At 35.8% G+C, this 22,467-nt stretch overlaps 1 protein-coding gene across 2 annotated transcripts in view; it reads right to left on the minus strand.

The window, feature by feature from the left end:
• Positions 1–22,467, minus strand: part of PTPRQ (protein tyrosine phosphatase receptor type Q) — a 141,827-nt gene that overhangs the window by 93,790 nt on the left and 25,570 nt on the right. For both annotated transcript variants that reach the window (XM_055809351.1, XM_055809350.1), the window contains exons 16-26: positions 21,094–21,256; positions 19,418–19,678; positions 16,388–16,548; positions 15,317–15,428; positions 14,274–14,500; positions 10,249–10,318; positions 8,026–8,225; positions 6,406–6,655; positions 3,139–3,267; positions 2,265–2,411; positions 439–611 (exon numbers count right to left, since the gene is read on the minus strand). In XM_055809351.1, the coding sequence (XP_055665326.1) occupies positions 439–611; positions 2,265–2,411; positions 3,139–3,267; positions 6,406–6,655; positions 8,026–8,225; positions 10,249–10,318; positions 14,274–14,500; positions 15,317–15,428; positions 16,388–16,548; positions 19,418–19,678; positions 21,094–21,256 (1,893 nt within the window). The remainder of the gene's footprint in view (positions 1–438; positions 612–2,264; positions 2,412–3,138; positions 3,268–6,405; positions 6,656–8,025; positions 8,226–10,248; positions 10,319–14,273; positions 14,501–15,316; positions 15,429–16,387; positions 16,549–19,417; positions 19,679–21,093; positions 21,257–22,467) is intronic.

A 22,467-nucleotide genomic window follows, 5' to 3' on the forward strand; every position in this document is an offset into this window, starting at 1 on the left:
AGAGCACTTAACCAGCCTTGAGAGACTTTTGTTGAATTCACTTCTCCATAGGATTCATACCCACATCTTTTAGGAGTTTGCCTGAGTGGCTATGTACGAAGCTAGGCACTTAAACATGTATTCTTACTGTTAGGTCACTTTATGCCACAAAGAACTCAAGGTCTAGAAAGGATAAGACTGTGGGCTGTGGTTTTGGGCCTTCAGTAGCTAAAACAGTCTGGATTATCCTGCCAGAATTATTTATTGTTTTCATGTTGTGGAAACTGCATTATTAGAATCTCTTTAAAACCCAGCCAAAGAAGGTGTGGTGAGGAAGATGGCTTTTAAAAGCATTGACAACTCATTTGTGGTGGCTAATTCCACATTCCGTATCTACCAGATAAAGCAGAGAAGTAAATTTAATCTAGCAAAGAAATGCATCTAAGGAAACCTAAATACCTTATTTTTTCCTTCAAGAATAGTGTTTTCCAGAGTCACCTCTGTTTCCTGCACATGTACTTTTACCCTGTACTGAGTAATGATTCCATTTGGTTGTTGTGGCTTCCTCCAAATGATTTTTATATATGTGGCTTCCACTTCTGCTAGATGTAAATCTGAAACGGCACCTGGAACTAAATATTCAAGAATAAACTTGATTTAATTAAACATCTGTGATTATTACAAGCTTTTTCAGCACTGCATGCAAAGAACAATAGGCGTTTAATTAAATTTCCCATCCTTATCTTTTGAGTTGCTCCTGTGAAGGTAGACAGTTACTTCACATGTTTTCTTAGCAAACAAGCTACAGTTCTAAAAATATGCACACTGTTTTTTGACATATAGGACATATGTTTGAATATGGTCAGATTCCAAGATATGTAAAACAAGATAGCTCCACTGAGGTCAGTGCATTGGAAGCAAGCAGACCCTTGCCTCTTATATGGAATCCAAAGTATATTGAAAATGAAAACTTAATTCTAAATTCATCAAAACCATAGCAGAATTAAGTAAAAAGCTGGAAAAAATATCAAATGTGATACATCTTGTTAATTTTCCTTTTATAACAGGTTTTGGTTCAATTTCTTTAGCTATTCAGTAATAATACTACTGTATTTTAGGTAGGACTACCAGGTATCAGATACATTTACATTTGATAGAATGACATTCAGATTTGATATGAAAAATAGATTTTCTTCAATATAACTCAGAAAAAGACAAACTTAAAAATACTTGCATAATGAAGATTTTTAGATTTGGCATTAAAATGAGACGTTCTATGTCACTCTAAAAAAAAACAACCCAAAGCCACCAAAAATCCCCTTTGACTTCTGACAGCAAGTTTAGACAGGTTAGCATGACTGTACGGATGCAGGTCATCTCTGGGAATTGTCTCTCAGAGCTGAAAAAAGCAGATACACCAGGAAAGAATACAATAAATAAGGATAGGTGTTCCTCCTGCTGTTACACCTTGACAGCAACCATTGCAGCGATCACTGATTGAGCTGTTTTCTAAATCTGTGCTGTGTGATGTAAACATAACACAGAAATAACCATCTTGAAACTGCCTACCTATTACAGACTGATTCTCACTTTTTTCTGGTTGCATCCTCACATGCAGACCAACAATTCTGAACAATCTCACACACGTGTAAGAGGTAAGAGAAACCTGCATTTCTATAAAGCAAAAGACTCTATCACCTGGTGAGTGACGACTATTGGGAGTCAGAGCTCCCTAAGGACAGATAGCTCAGGGGCAAAACCAACCACTTTTCTGCCCCAGGACAAGATCCCGATGTTGAATCTGTCTCAGAGCTATGGTCCCTGGTAAAGGCGGCTCCATTAGAGACTGGTATGGGAACTTGGATTTGGTGAGAATGAGTCAAACGAGGTTTAACAGGAAACATCGGGGCTGAACAAGCCAGCCGTGGGGACGCTTGCATTGTTCTTTCTTTTCCACTTGCTGCCACCTAACGGGTAAAGGTGGGACCTACAACTTAATTACCGTATCTAAAAAAACCCGACTTAATTCAGACAGAAACTGTTTCTTTCACAATCTCTGAAGGTTTCTGATAGCAAGTAAATTTAGTGGTAGTCTATGAACTTGACAAAAATGGAGAAATAAACCGACATAATTTTTCACCTAATGTCTTTCAGTTTTTTATCGCTCTCTTGTAACACTTACAACACACCTATTCCTTTGCAAAGTACCTAGAAGGCTCTGAAGGGAAAACTGAAACCAGTTACCATGTATAGCTCATTTACTTCACTTCTCTATGCTTACTTACCATCTGCAGGAGTGAAAACTGTAAGGTTAGTCTTTGGCCCCACCCCAGCACTTGTCTCAGCACTGATGTACACTTTGTATGTTGTAAAAGGCACAAGGTTACTAAATACAAACTTATGATCTTTTGTGCTGTTAGCCAGAATATGACCTAGAATAAAAAAAAAATAAGAGATTCTAGCTCAAAAATATAAACTGTCCACATCTACTTTCCAGGATGAGGAATGAGGAAAAGCCAAATTTGTTTGTGAAAAAGATAATTTGGCATCAACTTAATTGGAAATAATACTGACTGTCTGGGGAAAACAAACAAGCAAGCAAGCCACCTCAAGAAGGTATGGGTTTTAACAGGAAGTTGTTTTTTTGTTTAGAGGTTAATTTCTATTTGCTTTTCCTGTGTAGTCCCACAAAAACTGTATACAGCTCATTAACTCGCTTAACTGCAGGCAGTTATAGAATTTCTTTATATATACAGTATGAGTTTAGGAAATTAGAACACCATCAAAACAGACTCACACAGTTGACTCTATACTACACAGGAATGAAAATCCTCCAGAAATCTTTAATAGAAAGAAAAAAGAGTAAAGGTAAGATACAAAATTATATGGATATATAAGCACCCTAATTCAGCTGCGAGATTAGTCTGCCATCTCTCTGAAAGAGGGAGGAAAGTTGGTTTCCTCCACTCTTAAGGATATCTAGTTTGAATTTGAGTACTCTTTCTCATGATGGACAGACTTCTCCCTTAAAAGTAATCTAAAAAGTAAAAAGGATACATAAGACTGCTTCAAATTCATTCTTGATTGGCAGGGACCCTAAGAAAGCAAGTGTAAGGAAATAATCATAAAAAAGAAATAAAAGCACAAATTCTGACTTACCAGATGGCCCATAGAGCTCAACTCCGTAACTAAACCTTCCTGTTACTATGGTCGGTGGGTCCCACATCACTGAGAAAGACTTTGCTGTAACGTTGCTTTTGGCAAAGTTTTGTGGTGAATCTTCTGGAACTTAAACATAAAATGGTTCATATTAGGATTTCCAAGAACCACATATTAGCCAATACATTTTAAATATAAACATTAAATATTCTGAAGGGAAGCTACATTAAAAGCACATCTCATTAAAATTACTTATTTTTATTTAATTTCTTTTTTAAGGTAATGCTTGCAAAAGGTACCAAAAGAGCTGGCAATATGCAAGTAATCCTTAAAGGACAAAGGTGCCAATGATTCTACCAAGTTTAGCACGGACTTCATCATGATATCGATTACATAGGGAAGATGCTCAAATATGATTGTGAGGCTCAGCAATATGGAGCTCACATTGGGTATGTTTTTCTTCCCTGAAGAGGTTCTATTTTCATATAGACAATATTTCATGCTGAAGATTTCTGACAGCACTAATGATATACATTACTATACAAAAGATAAATCTGGAACCAATTAAGCCTGAAAAAATATTGCATATTTGAGTAATTTCCTATTTTCATGAAATTATTCAGACCAATTAATCTAATACTCAAGTGATTATGGAATCTTATCCCTGTTCTTTCAAAAAAATACCTTACTGCATTGCTAAGTTAATGAGACATTACTATTGAGATTAAAATCTGAATCCAAAGACAACTAAAGGAGGTAGAATTTTGTACATCCATGTAGAGTAAAAACAAACCTGATTTTCAAAAATCCTGTAGATGCAAGTAAACTTACAGAAACTGATTGATATAAATTTCTATGAAAATCATGTCTTGATATGTTGTGTGTGAGATTTAAGATAATATGGAAATATAGACTGATCTTGTAAACAAATATGGAAGTGAACTAGTGTATTACTCCTTAAAAAGTACTGTCATTTTTTGTAAAACTAATGTACAAATGAAAGAAATGAAAATTCCTGTCAATCCTGAAATATATGTTATAGATTGATCAGTCATAACTACTTATTAATTCTTAGTTATGCAAAATGCATCAGCTACAATTGCACATAATTCTGAAGTATCATCTTAAGAGTCTATTTTTTTCCCCCAAGGTTTAAGTTTTTTTCTCTCTGTAGAAGTATCCTCCACTTGACAGCCATACCCAGCAAAAGAAATATTTGCATGCTGAGTTTTCAAAATTTATGATGAAGCAATTTAAAATACTTTTGAAAAGTAGCCTCTTGTTCAAAAATCAAAGCAAGAAAAGTATCAGCTTTGTCAGGAACACAGGAGAGCTTCAGCACAGCTCGGAAAATTCTGGTTGGAGAGGACAAATAATTTTCAGTATTTTAAAATGAAACACAAACAAGCTATACAATAGGGACATATATCACCTTCATCTGTGTGGCAAAACAGGCATGACAACTCTATGTCATGCTCCTGTGTAAGCAGGAAAGTGGTATTTGAAATAAATGCCTTCTCCGTTTTCCCACCTGCTATCACAAACTATAATCAACTGCTCTCCCTCAAGTCTCATCTTAGACACTCCAGTGGGGGACTGAAACGTTTGGGCCATTAGAGAAACTGGTAACTTGGATGAGGTGGCTAGTAGGATTGTTTTAAGAACCAAAACATTTGTAGAAGGGAAGCGAATTTCAGTAATTAACAAAGAGTCTGGATGATGGTGCTTGTTACTAGAGGAGGAACCTGTTACAATGATGGCAAAGCAACACTCCTAAATCATGATTTTACTATACAGTCTATATAGATAAACACAAACCTAAGCAAAAACCTTTCCCACTGAAGCAAATGAAAGGTAAGAAAATAAAAATAACAATGCAAAACATCTATTAACGCATAATGCCTTCCTAACAAATCACCAACCAACTCTATGGGCACCCTCCAAACAGGTTCCTCTGCACACAGGCATGCAGGACTCAGGAGAGCACTTCAACAAGCACCTGAATGCTCATAAGGTGAAGATCTCATAGAGATGGATCCAGAAGCTTGGGTGTACCGTTGTGTGGCTAAGAGGAAGGACTTGTGAGGCTTGGGCCATGAGGGCTGACTGTGCCTGTGGCCCTGTGCATTCCACACATCCACCCACACTGACCAGTAAGCCAACCTCTCTTTTCCCAGTCCATGCTTTAATGGATGAAACCTGGCTGTACAGACACCTGGTATGCAAGGACTGAAGATCTTATCTTTCAAACAGCTGCTATCTTTCCATGTATTTGGCAGATCTACACCCCATTGCATAAGCTTTTCATCAACTTCCAGGGTTTTCTTATTATCAGCACATCCACCCTAGGATGTTAAAAGGGTGAAAAATAAGCTGGAAATCAACTCTGAGATCATTAGAACAGAAACTATCCAAAACTTCATTAACCTTAGCCAGAACAGCAAACTAAGGGTATTTTTATTCTATCAAAGCAATTCAAATGATCAGTGCTAGGAAGGAATGAAATTTCTTCTCATCTGAACAGTGCTATGAATTGTGGATATATGAAAGGGGAACCCAGTAATATCAAACTGTGTCAGGCAAAAGAATGGTGTACTTGCAAACAATCAGAATAACTTTCCTCTAGAAAACCTTTTCCATATGGCTCTATTAATAACGTTGCTCCACTACCTAAGCCATTATAAAACCCTTGCTCCTGGACAACCTTTGTTTCCAATTCTAACTCCTTAGTGTGTTGCAGGTAATCCAAAATCAGCATTCCTAGTGCTTAAGGATTTCTTGAGCACTGAATAACTTCCTGCAATAAATCCAGACTGAGGAATCATGAGACAGGAGTTTTCTTTATATTGCTTATTTTCCCACAAAAACGAAGAAGCTTTAAGTGGATTGCTATGTACACAATACACATACTTTTTGAATACAATGCTTAACACCTTTTCCTTTCATCTGTAATAATTCTCCTTCCACTGTGCCATTAATTGCAGTTCTTAAATTATGCTCAGTTTTTAAAAAAATTTGATCTCTCCTGAACATAATGTTTAATGATAACTGAACTCCCACTCACAGTAAATTATTAGATACATTAATAGTTATATACACTTTATGTTGATTCCATCAGGTAAAATTAAGTAGTCATGTAAATACAAGAACCTGATACAGATAAAACCAGATTTGGACTGAAGTATCTCACAACCCAACTTCAAACTGATATTTTGAATTTTTCTTGTAAATCTGAGAATTTTATTTCCATCTGAAAGCAGTATGTACCTGATTCTGGTGTCCGGACAATTGCACTGTCAATGTAGCCTGCTTCAGTGGTAACTGCAGAGACTTCGAAAAGATAGGTAGTATATGGCCTGAGGTTAGTTACAACAAAACTAATTGGCTCATTCCAAACAGAGCTCATCTGACTCAGTGCTTCTGTACTTGGTGTAACTGTTGTCCGTGAAGGAATTGTGGATTTGCCAAAAGTAGTTGAAGGAGTGGTAGTACTCCACAAAAATGATTCACTGTTATCCTATAAAGACAAAATATGAAACATGATAAGCTGCATCTGTAACCTCTAATTGTTAATATACATTGGTGAAAAAGGGCAGACTATCTCTGAAATAAAATCACCCTAAAACTGGTTCTCCAAATTTTAGTTGACGTTGCTAGTACGTCCTGTTAATGACAGCAGTACAGTTTCCTCCCTTATCCCAAAAGATCTCAAACCTGGCCGAACAGAAGGAACTCTCTAAGATTAATTTAATTATTCCCGGATTCCATTTTCAGTGTTCAGTCTTTCTTAAAAAAAAAGTCCCCTGGTGAGGTCCTTCTACATCACATGCATGTTATATATATGTATGTGTATATATATATGTAGCATACATATATCACGGATAAGACCAGAGAGGGGTTTCCTAGTCCATACTGTCAGGAGACACCTCTGAAAAACTGCTAGGCATTACAGTAACCAACGTTTATGATTCAGTAGGTGGCAGTCTCTCAGTGCTGCTGCATTAAATCAGGCTGTTCGGAACCTTCACAACGCGTAAGATGATCTTCCAAATAATCTGAAATCAAAGTTCTGATAATATTTGTCACTTAAAACTGCACTATTCTTTAAAATACCAAGCCTACCATCCCAGAGAGAAAATAAAAAATAAAATAAGAGAAAAAAATTAGGCAACTTGACATCTGAGTAATCACAACACTGCTCAGAATAAAGAGCAAAAGGAGGATAAATACTGGAAAAGAGAATTTTCTTCAAGAAATTCTGAAAGGTATGCATTGGTTACAGGTTTTAATCCAATGAACAGGCAGATTCAAAATTTCAATGAAAGTTTGTATTAAAACCAACTCACACTACAAACACTTTTTTAAAATGCTCTGCTAATCATGGGTCTTTTTATTTTGATAGGAAAAGTATTTTTAAAATGTTGAAATGAGATACACAGAATAAAGCATACATTTGAAATATAAAAAGGACTGTCATAATACATATGAAAATAAGGTATTAACTTTATGTCTGCACTGACCAAAAAGGCCCCACCAATTCTTGCTTTTTCTAATTGTATGTTGTATAAAATAAAAATTTAAAAATTGAAAGCTGAAAAAAATTCAAAATTATCCATTTCATTATTTTCTGTTAAAAGGATGCCAAATTGAACCTTTCTTAACGTTTGTACTTTGATTCAGCTTTTCAAGGGAAAGCATTAAATTCAAAATATTTTGAACAGAAAGGTTTTTCTTCAACCATTATATCCTCCCTTGGGATTAAGTTTGTAAAGTATTTGGGATTCTTCTGAAAAGCAAGCCTCCAAATTTTTTATGTCTCAAAATTCAAATGTAAACTATATTCTGTTCCTTCAGTCTATTTCCAATTTAAAAGGTTATAGCACTTACATTACATTCTGGTAACCTTCCAGACAGAAGTTCCTCTACTTTAACCAAGACATCTTTCACTACAATTCCACTTCTTGCATGTTTCACACTAATCTTGAAACTAGTTATTTTTCCATTTGGTTGCCGAGGGAGAAACCAGATCAGATTTACAGCTGAATAATTTAAGGCTTCAACTGTGAGATTCACTACTTTACCTGGAGCTTGAAAACAAAACAAACAAATGCAGTGAGATATAATTTTCTTCTCAGCACTGGGAAATAAAAAAAATCCCTTTTTTTTCAATACCATTTCTAGCTTCCAGTCCCTGAAGTAAATAAATAAGAACCATTCACAAACACATGTAAGGTAGCTGATATGCAACCAGGTCTTCTCCAATCTATTTTAAGTGAGAAATAAAATTATTTCAGTCTCATAATAATACAGTAATTGATTTGGTCAACTTAAAAATATTCTTCCTAGGGGCAACTCACCTACTGTGTCAGAAGTGGCAATTTTTGGCCCATTTTTGGTTGTTGAAGAGCATATGACAGCACTGGGTGGTTTATTTAACTTTACCTGTGTCATCTTTTAAGCTGGATATAGATTTTTTTGGTAGCTTTAAACAGCTCAGTTTAATTAGAGTATCCACTATTATTGCAAAAATGGTGTTCATTGTATCAGTGACAGTTTCTGGGGCCTTTTGTCAGAGCGTCTGTATTAATAGGGCACAAAGGAACAGGATGAAGCATCTAAACAAGATTTTACATGCTATCTGAACTTTACTGTGAATTCCCTGTCTGCACAGCACAGTCAGCAGCAGTTCCTTCAGTAGCTAGTCTCAGCCCTTGGGAGAAAAGGGCTATGCTGCCTTAAAAATACAGAACCGTCCACAACTGCAGATCTTCCACAAGTGAAATGAGACAGCTCCTCCAAACCTCTTATTTAGTTCTTGCTTAGGTCCTGCTGAATCTTTTGCAGACCTTTCACCACCTTCTCCCTCCTACCAGACCACAGCCTTTATATTTAAATAATTATATTTTCTGGCTAATCTTCGTACTTTAAACTGCACCTCTTCGTGTTGATCAAGATGTTGGGCTTTCTTTAACTATCAAAACAAGTTAAAAAAATGTTGAGAATGTCAAAATATAAATGTAGTAACGGTGACACATAATGCTCACCCAGAATTTGAAGAAACCTTCCAACTACATTTATAGTAAGGGATTTTAGCTTTAATAAAAATGTAAGCAGAAGTGCATCAGAAAGTAAAAAGCTAATGTTGTCATACAGAGGAATGCTAGTGTTATCCTCTGTCAAACATGAGTAAATAAAGCTCATGGAAATATGGTTTTTACCAGCAATAACATACAAAGAATAGTGGGTAATGATTTTTCATAGCTCCACAGGGCAAGTTTACTACCCCTTCTCATAATTTCATAAATCATTGCATTATTTCAGTAATATCATGCAGAGTGATGATTTCCTACCATTAACTGAGAAATGGCATTCTGCAGTTTGCCCAGCTACAGAAATCAACCAGGACTCCTAAACACAGGGGACGGGTCACTGCCACAGCAGCACAAATTCTATATTCCACTGAGATTGATCCACTACAGCATAACTGGCCTGGTGCCAGCTCTTCAGCCCAGGTACAACTGCTCCTGAAGCGTAAGCAAGACTATAAACACTAAATTAATAAAGATTATGCAAATTCAGACTATAATTATATTTTTTTATTCTTCAAAACCATCAAGTAAAATTTGCCTTTCAGCCATGTATTTTTTTTTCCTTCAGAATTAAGAAGTAAAAACTTAGTCAAATACATTTTGTGCTGGGCTTCTTAGAGAAGGCACTTGACTCCAGCACTAAACAAGATACGGCTTGACGTAAGTAGGCAATGCCAGAGCTGATCCCACAACAAAGTCTGTCTCCTCGTACTGCTACAAGCAACAATAGACAGCTCTGCTGTGACCTCGCTTTGTGGAAACAGCCTACCTAGGAAGTGGCATAGGAAAACCCCAACAGAAAGAGACTTTGCATATAAGAAACCTCCATATGTGCACTCCCTGAATGTTCTTACTAGCAAATAGGACAAAATGTGCCTTTTCCAGTAAGTGAGAGAGTAAGAAAAGAATTAGGATTTTGTTCTAAATGCATCACAATTTGTTCAACATGTACCATGGATACTTTATTTGAATAAATTAGAGCAGCTTTAATAAAAATAATTAGCAACTTCATTAAAATTACCACTTTCTGCTGTCTGAAAAAGAAAAGGATTGCTAAACACTCCAACACCAGCACTGTTCTCAGCAGCAACCTACAGGAAAAAAAAAAAAAAGCCACTTTAGAGAATCTATAGCATATATAGTTTCATGGACTATGAAAATCTTAAGGATACATAGAGATTCACCTTCCAGCTTTTGAACTAGAACTATACAAGTAAACATGCCTTTTACAGCTCTATTGTTTAATTTATATTTAACATTTGAATGTGAAAAAATAAAATGGAAAACTATGAAACGGTGTAAGAAATTGAGAAAGCCATGTGTGAATAGCCACACTTCAAAACTGATGAGTCCCTACTTTATGCTAAAGTCAACAGCAATAATAGCATCAGTAACACCCCTTTTCCTTGCCACAATTCACCTAAACCAGCTTCCCATTCCTATTTTACTCATATGATAACTTAAAAGAGTTAAAAGGAAAAGAGGTTGTTTTTTTTTTCTTGAAGTCCTGAAGGATAGCAACACCAGGTCAACCTCCCTCACAGCAGAAACCTAAGGAAAGTATGTCTTTTGGCATAAAGACAACAGGTCAGGGAAATGTGGATGCACTTTACAGGGGATGTGCCTCAGTGATCATGATCACAGCAGAGTCTTCCTGTGGAAGGGCAGTACATGGAGACTTTGGTAGAATTTATGGAGATAAATACGACAATGCTATTTGCTCGGCAATTATTGACTTATTGACAATTCAACTCGGTGATGGGCCATGGCATGCAACACTTACAAAGAAAGAGGAATGAGGTCTGACTCCTTATTTTGAGAAGTGGCAGAGACAACAAAAGGTAAGGCACGAGCAAAATTCCAACAGTGATGGTGAGAGGTATGTGAAAGAAGCAAAGTGGAAAGCTCTCCATCAGGGTTAAAGTTGGCAGTCATTCCCTCTTGCTAGTGTCAGGTACAAAAGGTATGGCAGGTGCTGAGGCAGCTGACAGTGCAGACTGTGGGGAATGTGGGCTGAGAAGGGGCAGATGTGCAAAACTATGACATGGATCATATTAGAAGTGACAGACAGCACACTGGGGATAACAAAGGGCAAAGACAGTGGAAGGACCAGCAGGTCAGAAAGGAAAACCGTTCTAACCACTTCTCAGGACTAAACTGCATCTTGCAGATGACTGTAAAGCTATTTAAACTAAGCACTAAGCCACAGCAGACAAACTACAGCAAGGTAACATGGAAGACTTAATCTGGGATATAAAAGGATTTATAACCACATAACCACTTCTCACTGCTGTGCTTGGCGAAGGAGAAACTGTATCGCTGGCCAGCTCCTTCCTAAGCCATACAAACACCCTCCCCATGCATGCACACCTCATGACTCCAGCCAGCTCCAGCTACCTACTTCTGTGTCACAGAGAGAATGACTTGAAACGTCCTTAAGCACCAATGAATTCCACAGTAGTTGAAATAACTGAGGAAATTACCTGGAGATCTTCAGGGGTTGAAAGGCAGCCAGAAAATTCTGACAGTATTAAAATTACATTATATAAATTTAAAGATACGTCCTCACCTGTACACTGGTTTTTTGTTATCTCGTCTCAAAGTAGGTATTGTAGAAAAGGTCCAGAAAGAAAAACTAGCATTAAGACAGACATTGAAACTCCTATTTCATATGCTTAATTCCAAGAGAACTTGAAGTTACCATGACATAAGTATGCAAAAATTTGCAAGGTAAAGGTTCCAGCTACACAACACCAATTAGCTTTGAAGAGAAATCCAAATCAATGCTTATGCAATATACTATTAGCTCCTAGGGATCACTGCCACAAAGAACCATTCTAGAAAAAAGCTTGGAAACTTTATAAAGGACGAGTTTACTATGCAGTTAACAAAGTACTATCCAAAATTCAAGGAAATGCAGTTTGTATTTGGAAGGAGTATTAATTTTTGTGCTTTGAAGTATGTTGCCACTAATTATTTAAGTTTACAACAAAATCCTGAGGGCATATTTTTACAAAATTATCAATGATCAGATGTTTAAAATTATCCGTAACTTTCCAACATTTATTAAATTATCACTTGTAACTGCTATTTCTTTGGAAATGTTTTTGTCATTAGATGTAAAGAAATTAAGACTGGGCTGTTACAAACAGACTGGAAACATATATGCAAAGCTTATAAGCTTTGTTGTACTTTCCTGTCACAGTATTTACCAGAAAGAATTTCACAACAGGACCAAGCTAGGACCAAGGACTAAAACAAAAAATTTTCACCTGTGCAAAAATCAAGAGCTGCTTTTAAATGACACAACAGACTCCCACAATTAACCAAAGAACCACAAGAAATTTCTCAAAAGAAGGAAAACATGAAATGTTTCTTTTTGTCCACATCTGTGAGGTAGGAGTGTTTCCATCTGAGTCAGTATTGAGTCCATGGGGTTGCTCATGGGTCAGGCGGGCAGGGCGCCCACCAGAGTAGTAGGAAATGTAACAACCTTTAGCTTGCCAACAGATTGTTACTCACTCATGAGAAAAACCACGTGGTCCCTGCTAGACAGAGGTTGCTGGGTCACAAGTCACTTTCCTGAGTCAAATTCTGCTCTAAGATCAGTGTTCCAGGCACCAGCAACGGGAAGGATTGGCTCTCGTATGTATCAACAAAGGGCAAATCACTGCTAAATAAGTGATTTAAAATGTCTCACAGTTTTCCCAGAGAAGATTCATATATGGAGCAAAGAATGGAATTTGCAGAACCTTTAATAGCGAACCCCACAAAAGTGCTACTGAGGTACTCAGAATTGCAAACTGAATTCTCTTAATACATTAATCTGAGGAGATTAATCTCTTAGAGTCTAAGTGACAGTACTTTTCTCAAATAGTAAATGAACATTTTTTTTTGGGGGGGGGGTTGTTTGTTTTTTTGTGGGTTTTTTTTTTTTTTTTTAACAGATGACTGGAGGCAGGAGATCAAAGGGTAAACATTTCTCCAGCTGTGGATGCACTGGCTTTTATCAGCATGGTCATCACAACTAGATTCACAGGGAGCAACTTTTCCACAATGGCAAGAATTACATTTTTACACACAAGCATACCACCTTTAAAAAAATCACTGCACAACCCTATTCCTAGACTGGTCAGCTTCAGTATGTTTTTTATAGCTTTGCACCATATGAACTTAGATGGTACAGAATGAAGCAAATCAAACACATAATTTCATTTCATTCTTGATATTGAAAAGAAGCACCTGTCCAAGGTTTTTATGAAAGAGTATGTCAGGTGTAGAACTGCTTGGCAAATACTGCCAAGAGGACAGCAGTTCGTTTCTGTCCACTTGAAGTCATTTATTGTTGAAGAGTTCAGAGATGGATCAGGAGTGCCTAATCTCAATGTAAACAAATTCCACATACAGAAGTCATGAAAATACATGTACTGATTTTGTCAGTATATATTAACTGTGAGTATCTAGGTGATAAAATATATGGAAAGGGAATAGAAAAGTATGACTTTTTTTATTTCAGGAGATAATACCAGGTAAAAATCCCAGGCTTAGGGAAACCACGCTAAGGTGTTTACAGGATACATCTAAACAGATATTCAGGCAAAAAAACCCCTTAAACTAGTAAGTTTCAAATCAAAGAAAGAAGTACATACCTAAATGCTTTTCTGGATCTAGCTGAGATGATTTAGAAATCTATGAGTAATATCCAAAGTGGACAAGTGATTTGAAAGATTAAATCTCAATGAATATGAAGAAGAATATAGACATTTTTGAAAATTCTATCTTTTTCTTATTGGTTTTTGCCACATAATGCCATATGTAAATAAGAATATCAATAGAAGAAATTTTTAGTACCATTTTGGCTGGAATTTTTTTAAAGTAGATTTAAAAAACACTACTGTAAACAAATACCTGGGTAATATATTTTGTTATATGGCAACATTGATTAGCAAGGTCCTTCAGAAAACACTACATGGGCCTATCATAAACTCACACAATTTACAATAAACCAGAATTCAGAATACTAAAAGGCATTCATAAAGCTTTTACCTTAATTTCATAAGTTGTTCCAGGATTAAGACTGGTAAGAAGAACTTCCAAGCTATCTGGCTTTGTTGTGACCTGTGTATAAGTTGTTTGCACCCATGGGCAGACCTCTTTATATTTAACAATATAGGACAGAATTCTCCCATTCGGATGCAGCGGCGTATTCCATGACAGCAAAATCCCAGCTGAGCCTACTCTTTCACCTGCAAGGAACATAGGGGGCCCAGGATCTAAAAAAAAAATAAAATAAATTGGTGTATATATATATATATATGTATACACACACACACACACACACACCAGTTTTTAATTAAATTTCCAGATAATGGGGACACCTTCACAGTTTCTATAGAGAAATTAAATCATCTACCAGCATAAACCAGTAAAACTACCAAAAAATAATGTACTGTTGAATAAAGAACTTCAGATCTGGCTAGACTCCTGTTACAAAACCAATTAAATTAATTTTGGAACACCAGAGACATTATTTAATAAAAATGTAAAAAATGTCATGTTCAAGATCATGAATAAAACAGAGTTTAATGCCAATGTAATGTTTGAGATATTCCAGCATGCTTCATTTCAGTTCCTTTCCCCAAAACCATTCAAAACCAAACTGCACTCTCTTAAAAAACCCACATCTGATATGGCTACATTTTTTTGAAATGCCTCCCAAGTCTAGCACTATAAATAAATTGGGGTATGGATATTACTACATGACACAAATTTTTCAAAAGTTTATAAATTATTCTCCTTTATGGTGTATTTTTGGTGTTGTTTTTTTTTTTTTAAATAGCCAAGCTAATGAATGAACACAACTATAACTCACATCTAGGGCTACTTCTTAAAAAATACCTGATAGAGAAACTCTCATGCTCTCATAGAACACCTCAGATTCAGTGTTTATTTTTATAGTTAAAGATGAAAACTTCTAATTGCTGTTCAAAACTGATTACCATTTCTCAGATACTATTGCACACATAATAAATACAAAAAAGCATAGTTAAAAAAAATCAACAAAATTTCATCAGTCATTATTAACTCACTTGTCACATTTGTTGTCACTGTTCTACTCGCAGGTGAACTGTAGACTGAAGAAGAAACTGCAGAAACTGTAACATTGTATGTTGTTCCAGGGACAGTATTAGAAAAATCAGCCTGAAATAGGACATAGATTTATTTAAGTCTTTGACCAAGAATCATGAAAATGAAAAAATAAAACAAAACAAACCCAAACCCAAAAGTTTAAGCATTGCATTACTAAAAGTGATCTGTTAATAAGCTTTTAGAAATACAACAGTATTTACCACAGTAAAAAAAGTAGTTTATATCTGTTAGCTACAGTACCGTATTTTGCCATCTTATTTAACTACCCTCCATAAGATTTGTGTAACATTCAATATTAAAGAACAACAAAATTAACTATTCATTTTATCAAAGAATCATCTATCAGTGTATCTATAGAGGTTTTTCTGTATCATCATAGTCATTAAAGTAAATATGAAACATTACAAAATTCCTTTTTGAAAGAATAAATACAAAAGCAGCCTGAAAAACAGAAGTTTTTGATCCTTAAGTTAGCCCATCTTTTGAAATAAACATAATTAACAACGTTTTAGCAAGCATTTATATAAAATACCTGTATCTTTGCTGTTTCAATAAAAAACAAAAGCAAAACCAGAAAAAACATTATTTCTGTTAATATTATATTTTCCAGACAGCAGAATCAAAAAGTGGTCCTGTTTCTTTTTTGATGGCTTAGCAGTGAAATGTTGCCTGCATTAATGATTTAAGCACAGATCTTCCTGGCAAGTACACAATTAATGAGTCTGTATTACTCAATAGCTCTGCCCTTCCTTTGTTAAACTATTCATGAACCCTTGGATGACTAGCTGTACCCTTCTAGCAGACTTAAAAAAAAAAAAAAAAAAAGCAAGTTCACTACCTGTTGTTAGGTAACAAGCTCTGGATTGCTGAAATTTGCTCTCACCAATTTTTCATTAACACTTGCATATTCAAATTTGCATTAAGTAGCTAAGGAGGCAAGCTTGAATTCCTCATCAGCACAGTACGTAAGGAAAAGCTGGCCATACAAGTCCTGTAATAAAAGCACATACTTGATACTCCCTAACTCCAAGATCTAGGATAACAACAGAACCACAATCAGGAATAAGATCCACATGAAATCTCTCTACATGTCCATACGGTAGTCTCCAATACAGTGAAAAAGAATATGAAGAAACTTTGAAGAATTTAAGTCCTTCTGGCTTTGCAGGTTCTGAAAGAGAATTGTGGAATAAAAGATATTAACTTAAATTACTTCCTTTACAAATATATTAGTTTCAACTGAATATAAAAGCATCGAAGAACAGTTTACTTGCTACATGAAGGATAATGGCTAATTAGCCTGGATACAACAGCATATTACACTACAGTTGCTATACTACCTCTGAGACTTGGCTGATAATCTCCCAACTAAACTGTGCAGACATCCCCATTTGCAGAGAGCAAGCTCAAGTATCTCTGCCCAGTGTTCAGTTAACAAAGAATCTCTGCACAGTCCTGGTGTTTCTGCTGTCCTCAACCTTAAAGTTAGCACTACTACTGTCATAACTACTGTGACAGTTGAAATTCATGATATAGCTGGTGTCTGTTCTATTGCTAGCCTCAAAGTTGTTAACCCTTTTATACTTTTCATGTGTTTGGAATCCCAGTAATCCCATGAAGTCTAGTAAGTCCCCAAAATCTGGACGTTTTACTCTGTTTATTAAAGCCAAGCTTCTACCTGCTCCTGTCATACCATCTCACTTTCTTCTGCCTTTAAATGCACTTTTAAATCTGTATCATCCACTCTAAGCTTAATAATGAACCAGATTTTAATTTCTTCAGTAGGTCATTAAAATGTTATCTACCTATAATATTGTATAATTTATCCACCTGTGCAATATATAGCCATGTGCATCTGTCTGCTTTCTACCTTGGAAAGTATGTGCAGCTAACAGCTGTCCCTATGCTTATCTCCCAGAGCAAGCCCAGTCAGCGATGCTATTTGTCACATTCCAGATTCGCCACTACCCTTGCACTCTGTCCTCTGTCTGCCTTACTAACACGGTTCTTCAGAATTCAGACTAAATCTTCTAGTACTGTTTATACACTAATATCATACTGTGCAGTCCGAATATTGTATCACTTCCATCCTGAAAGAGCACCACTCCTGTCCTTTACTGTAAATCTCCTTATATATCTTTCATGAACTCTTTACACTCTACCCAAAGTTGCAGAATCATTTCAAACAGATTACTCCAGTTCTGTCATAAAATAATCTGAAATATTAATATAACCAAAAATTACCTTTAGATTTTATATTCAGACTGTATTTGGCTTATATGTGTGATTTTTAACTTGTTTTATTTTAATACTAACAGAACAAAAAAAAATTAATAATATATGTAGAGGTGTGCAAGTGTAACTGAGATCATGATTTCTTCCTTTTAGTATATTTTTAGAAAACAGTTCTGCTGCTGTCATCTGTACAATTATTTGCATGGATCTCAACTTCCTTTAAAGCTGGATTTTATGCTTATAGAGGTCTTTTTATACGTACTCATGATTAATCTCTGAGTGTACAGTTATCACAATATTTAAGTCATTTCTTTACCTCAGCTGAATTACTTCTGACTCAGCAGTAGAAGAGAGCATAAAAATGTCCTCATGGAAAGTAAAATTTAGCCCCATGAAGCTAATGCTCTTCCTACTATTATCCCATGACTGAGAATTACCCTTCCCACTAACACTGAAAAAAAGCCTCAGCTCTACCCTTCTGCAGATATCAGGGAATGTGAGTGTGGTTCACTTGAGCCTCATTGCACCTGCTCTGCTACAGTCCTCCCCTCTGCTTCATGCACACGCACACACACATCTTACCAGCAGTAGTCAGCCTATTTGAATGAAGTACATAGCCACTATATTTGTGTAAAGCATAGTCAAAACAATTCACTGTAAATTTCACAATTTCAACTACAAAACCACTACTTAATATCTGCAAAACATGCTCTGAGTGAGTGGACTGAAAATTAGTTGAGGTGGAGTAGATACATCAGTGAATATGAAGTGCAAAATACAACGTGTATCATGATTTCTTAAGTCCCCAAAATCTGGATTTATAGATCAGCAGGCTCAGCATCGCAATGTTATCTCATTATGTTTAGGTAAATGGAAGTGCAAATAAGTCAACCAAATTGACTTAAATTTTCCCTACATTAGAAAAAAAATGTAAGTTGCAATTGAAGTATTCTAGCATTGCAGTCCTAGTTTAAACTTTAAAAGACATACAAGATTTTTTCTTATTAAATTTATCCTCAAGGTATTACCTTAAGACAAGTGTAAGAATTTTCACCCCTACATCACTTTATTTTAAAGGCTTTCTTTGACCTCTTGCTTCAGTCCCCCTAAGGCACCAACATTTTGTCAAGCACTGATCCCAAAAGCAGACATACAAATGTCATGACATTTGGTCAAAGTAGTCAATCAATGACAACTTCCAGCAGTTTGCAAGTCTCTCTCATACCACCATGTCATTGCCACAAAAATCCCTATAAAATGTATTATAAGAAAGCAGTAAAAAACATCAGTGGAGGTAATTCTGGTGCATATTTCTGCTCTTTAAATTTCATCTGTATTTTACATTAATACATTACAGTAAAGTGCAGACACGCATTTCAAGATTGAGATTTTACTCCACTGTTTTAAACAGAAATCTAATAAGAAACAGTCCTTGAATGGAGTAGTTTACAATCTATAATCTTAACTCTACAAATATTTGTAAACCTTTTAACTGAAATCACGTAAGGCAAAACTCATCTAATGTGTAACTCTTTACAAGGCAAGACCTGAAAAATAATGAAAATACTAAAAATGGTCAAAAGAAATGCAGCACAACTAATGAAATTATGTTTCCAGCAGCATATCACTAGATGCAGGTTGAATAGGGTGTGAGTAACGTATGTCTATAACCACAGCAAACTATTATATGCAAAATCTCTTGAAATTCCAATGTTATTACAAGTGATATGTACCAAGCCACATGTGCATTGTTACTGACAGCTACCATTCACTGGCAAGGAGAGAAAGCAAGAAACCATACAGACCTGTTACAATTTCAATGAAAGCAGAAGCTCCTTCTATATTTCCTCTTAGTCTTTGCAGTGTGAAATTATAAATGCCCCCAGCAGTCAGGTCTGTAACACTGAAGTCAGTCAGTTCTGCTGGAATCTTGAACTTGTTTATAAAGGTGTTGTTTGATAAAGATGCTTTATAAGAAGTAAAATTAGTCTTGGTTGGATTCCACATTAAAGTTGCAGAGGAAGTATTAACCATTTTTAATGTCAGACCACATATCCCAGATGGTTCTACAGTAAAAATTATTCAGATTAATAAAGAAAAAATTAATACATAGCCTCTAAAATGCAAGAAAAGTACCACCTTTTAAAAATAGGTGGTTTTTACTTAAATGATTTGAGGGTTTACAGCATCATAAAATACTCATACAAATTTTAGAAGTATGTTTGTATGGATATATAGCTAACACTGTCATTATGCTGCAGAGGGTAAAATCTGGGGATGTGTCTCCTGTGTGCACTATGTAATTTATGAAAGAAAATTCCAGACTTATGAGATCTTCTGTAATAGTAACATTGCTCACTGCTGAAACAGAATGAGAACGGAACACTTTGTAAATAGTGGAGAGTTTATTCAGTTAAAAGTTTTCTATAATACATCATAGGCCATATAATTTTAGAAAACTGTTCATTCGTTCACTTAGAGATACAGTAAATTTCATAGCCTCAGTGATTGTTCCTTTTTTCCTTTTTAAATATTCCTTTTAGTTATATTAAGATTCCTAAATTACAGATAATCATTTACAAATAAGACCTCCATTAATTTCTGTAGCACAGCCACAGTTAGAAAAGAAAAATGTTTCCATTCCTTCTAAAAAATGAATCTTCCAGATTATTGATTTATCTTGCTTGAAGCTTTCTGGAAAATAGTTATTAGCATAATTCCATTAAGGGCTGGCTTATTCAGCATGAAAAAAACTAAAGGTTTGTGATTAAAATGATGGGATAAACTCTCCGTAACCTAGCCATATACTGGACTCAGCCACCATACTCAAGAACATTTGCTTGAAGGTAAAAAGCACCTTCAGGACCGTGATGATGACTATTCCACTGCAATTTTCATTAACAAGAATCTGCAGGACCAGATCTGGGGTCTATAAACCTGTTGCTTCAAAGCTCTGCCACAAAGAAATTATCCTCTTTTTATGCTGTATGACAGCAGCATTGAAAAAAACATGTTTGCTCAGAGACAGAAAATGAATGCAAGACACAGTTAATCTTCTGGACCTTGTTAAGCTATCTGAAGTACAATTCTTATTAAGTATTCTGTGGCCTTGTACAGGAGCAATCCTCCAATTTTGGATCATGGGCTTTAGGAGATTCAGAAACAATTGTAAACAACATAGCAAGGTAATTCTTAAAGTATAGGAGGCTATCCTGGCAAGATCATCTTCCGCTAGAGCATGAAGAATTTTGAGGGTCCACCTCTTTTCAAATTTCTGCAACGATGTCTACACTCCTCAACTTCAACCCAGCAAGTTACATACAAGGCTCCTGTTTAAGCAGAAATTGCCCCCCAGAGTTAAAGTTTCATTTTGAACTGTGTGACCCTTTTGATTCACTTCCATACAATGATTTACATGTCTCTGAACATTTACTGTTTTTCAAAAAGAAAAAAAAAGACAAGTTATAAGGTATTTCCTTACTTGTGATAACTGTTTTCTCCACAGCCACAGAAGAATCCAAGCCTTTAACTGTCCTTAACTGAAAAAAGTATTCTGTCCCAGGGGCCAGATTTCTCACTATAGCTCTGGTGTCATGAACAGTTCTGGTAAGCTGTTTTTTATTATTCATCAGACAATATGAAAGCTATGGAAGAAACATTTTCTGATATCAGACTATTTCACTTCATAAAATAATGTTCAGAGATTCCAACTACCTGTTTTACACAAAAATACTGACAATATTTTCCACATTTTAATGACAAAAAAAGAATCAAGAATATGGCTTAAGCTTTATATTATGTTCCACAAGGTTGACTCACTACTTAATGTAAGATTCCTTAATTGCCCCATGGTGAAAGCAGTGGAAGCAGAAGGAGGATATTAAAGTGTAACTCTGACTGCTCAATCTAACAGCTGTACTGATGAGCTGTACAATTAACTACAAGATAGAAAAAATAATAGCCAAGGGGTAGAAGAGCAGCCTAAGGATTAATCAACAGGATGAGATAAAATATTTTTTTATTCTAAAATGGAGACAATTCCAAAATCTCTGTACCTTTCTGGCAAAACAAACAAACAAAAAAAAACAAACAAAAAAACCCCAAACAACAAACCAAAACAAACAAAAAAAAAACCAAAACAAAACAACCTGAACATACAAAATCAAACAAAACCTACCACCAACCAAAAAAACATGTATGCACCATTCAGAGCTGAGATCCCGAAAAGAGTCCCAAGGAATCATCCACTCATAACTGCTCACTGGTATACCTTAAAAACTCATTTGTTTAGAGCCATTGCAGAGAATAAAACTGCTGGAGATACCAAGTAACTGAAATTTGGGCATTTAACTCCCAGAGGTTGTGAGGACTCCTTCTGACCTCCCAGACTACTCTAAGGTGAGAAAAAAATTCCCATCGTAGTCTTTTCTGTGGACACAGAAATCTGTTACTGCAGACTGTTTCCTATCTGCACTAGTGAAAGGCAAGATGCACACCGTGTCTGCCCTGAAGAGGAGGGCTCTAGACAAGCATCCCCAGCACACACACATGAGTTTCTCAGATGTGGCAATTAGTACTCAGAGATCAAAGATTTGCAACTGCCTACACCAGTGTGTCCCAGGTCCTGCCACCAGTGATTTCCTCCAGCAGAACAGGAATAGTCTACACATGGCAATGACCTTAAAGCACTTTGGTTCAGCTACTATTCATTTGGGGAGGAATGATCCAATTCCCTTTTGTGTATTTTACCCACACAATACCTGTCCATACACACTTAAATCTTGGAAGACTGTCATCACCTTATTAGAATTACTACACTGCAAATAACTAGAAGCAAAGCTATATATTAATTTAC

Source organism: Falco peregrinus, chromosome 6 (genome assembly GCF_023634155.1).
Source record: "Falco peregrinus isolate bFalPer1 chromosome 6, bFalPer1.pri, whole genome shotgun sequence".
Classification (NCBI taxonomy): domain Eukaryota; kingdom Metazoa; phylum Chordata; class Aves; order Falconiformes; family Falconidae; genus Falco; species Falco peregrinus.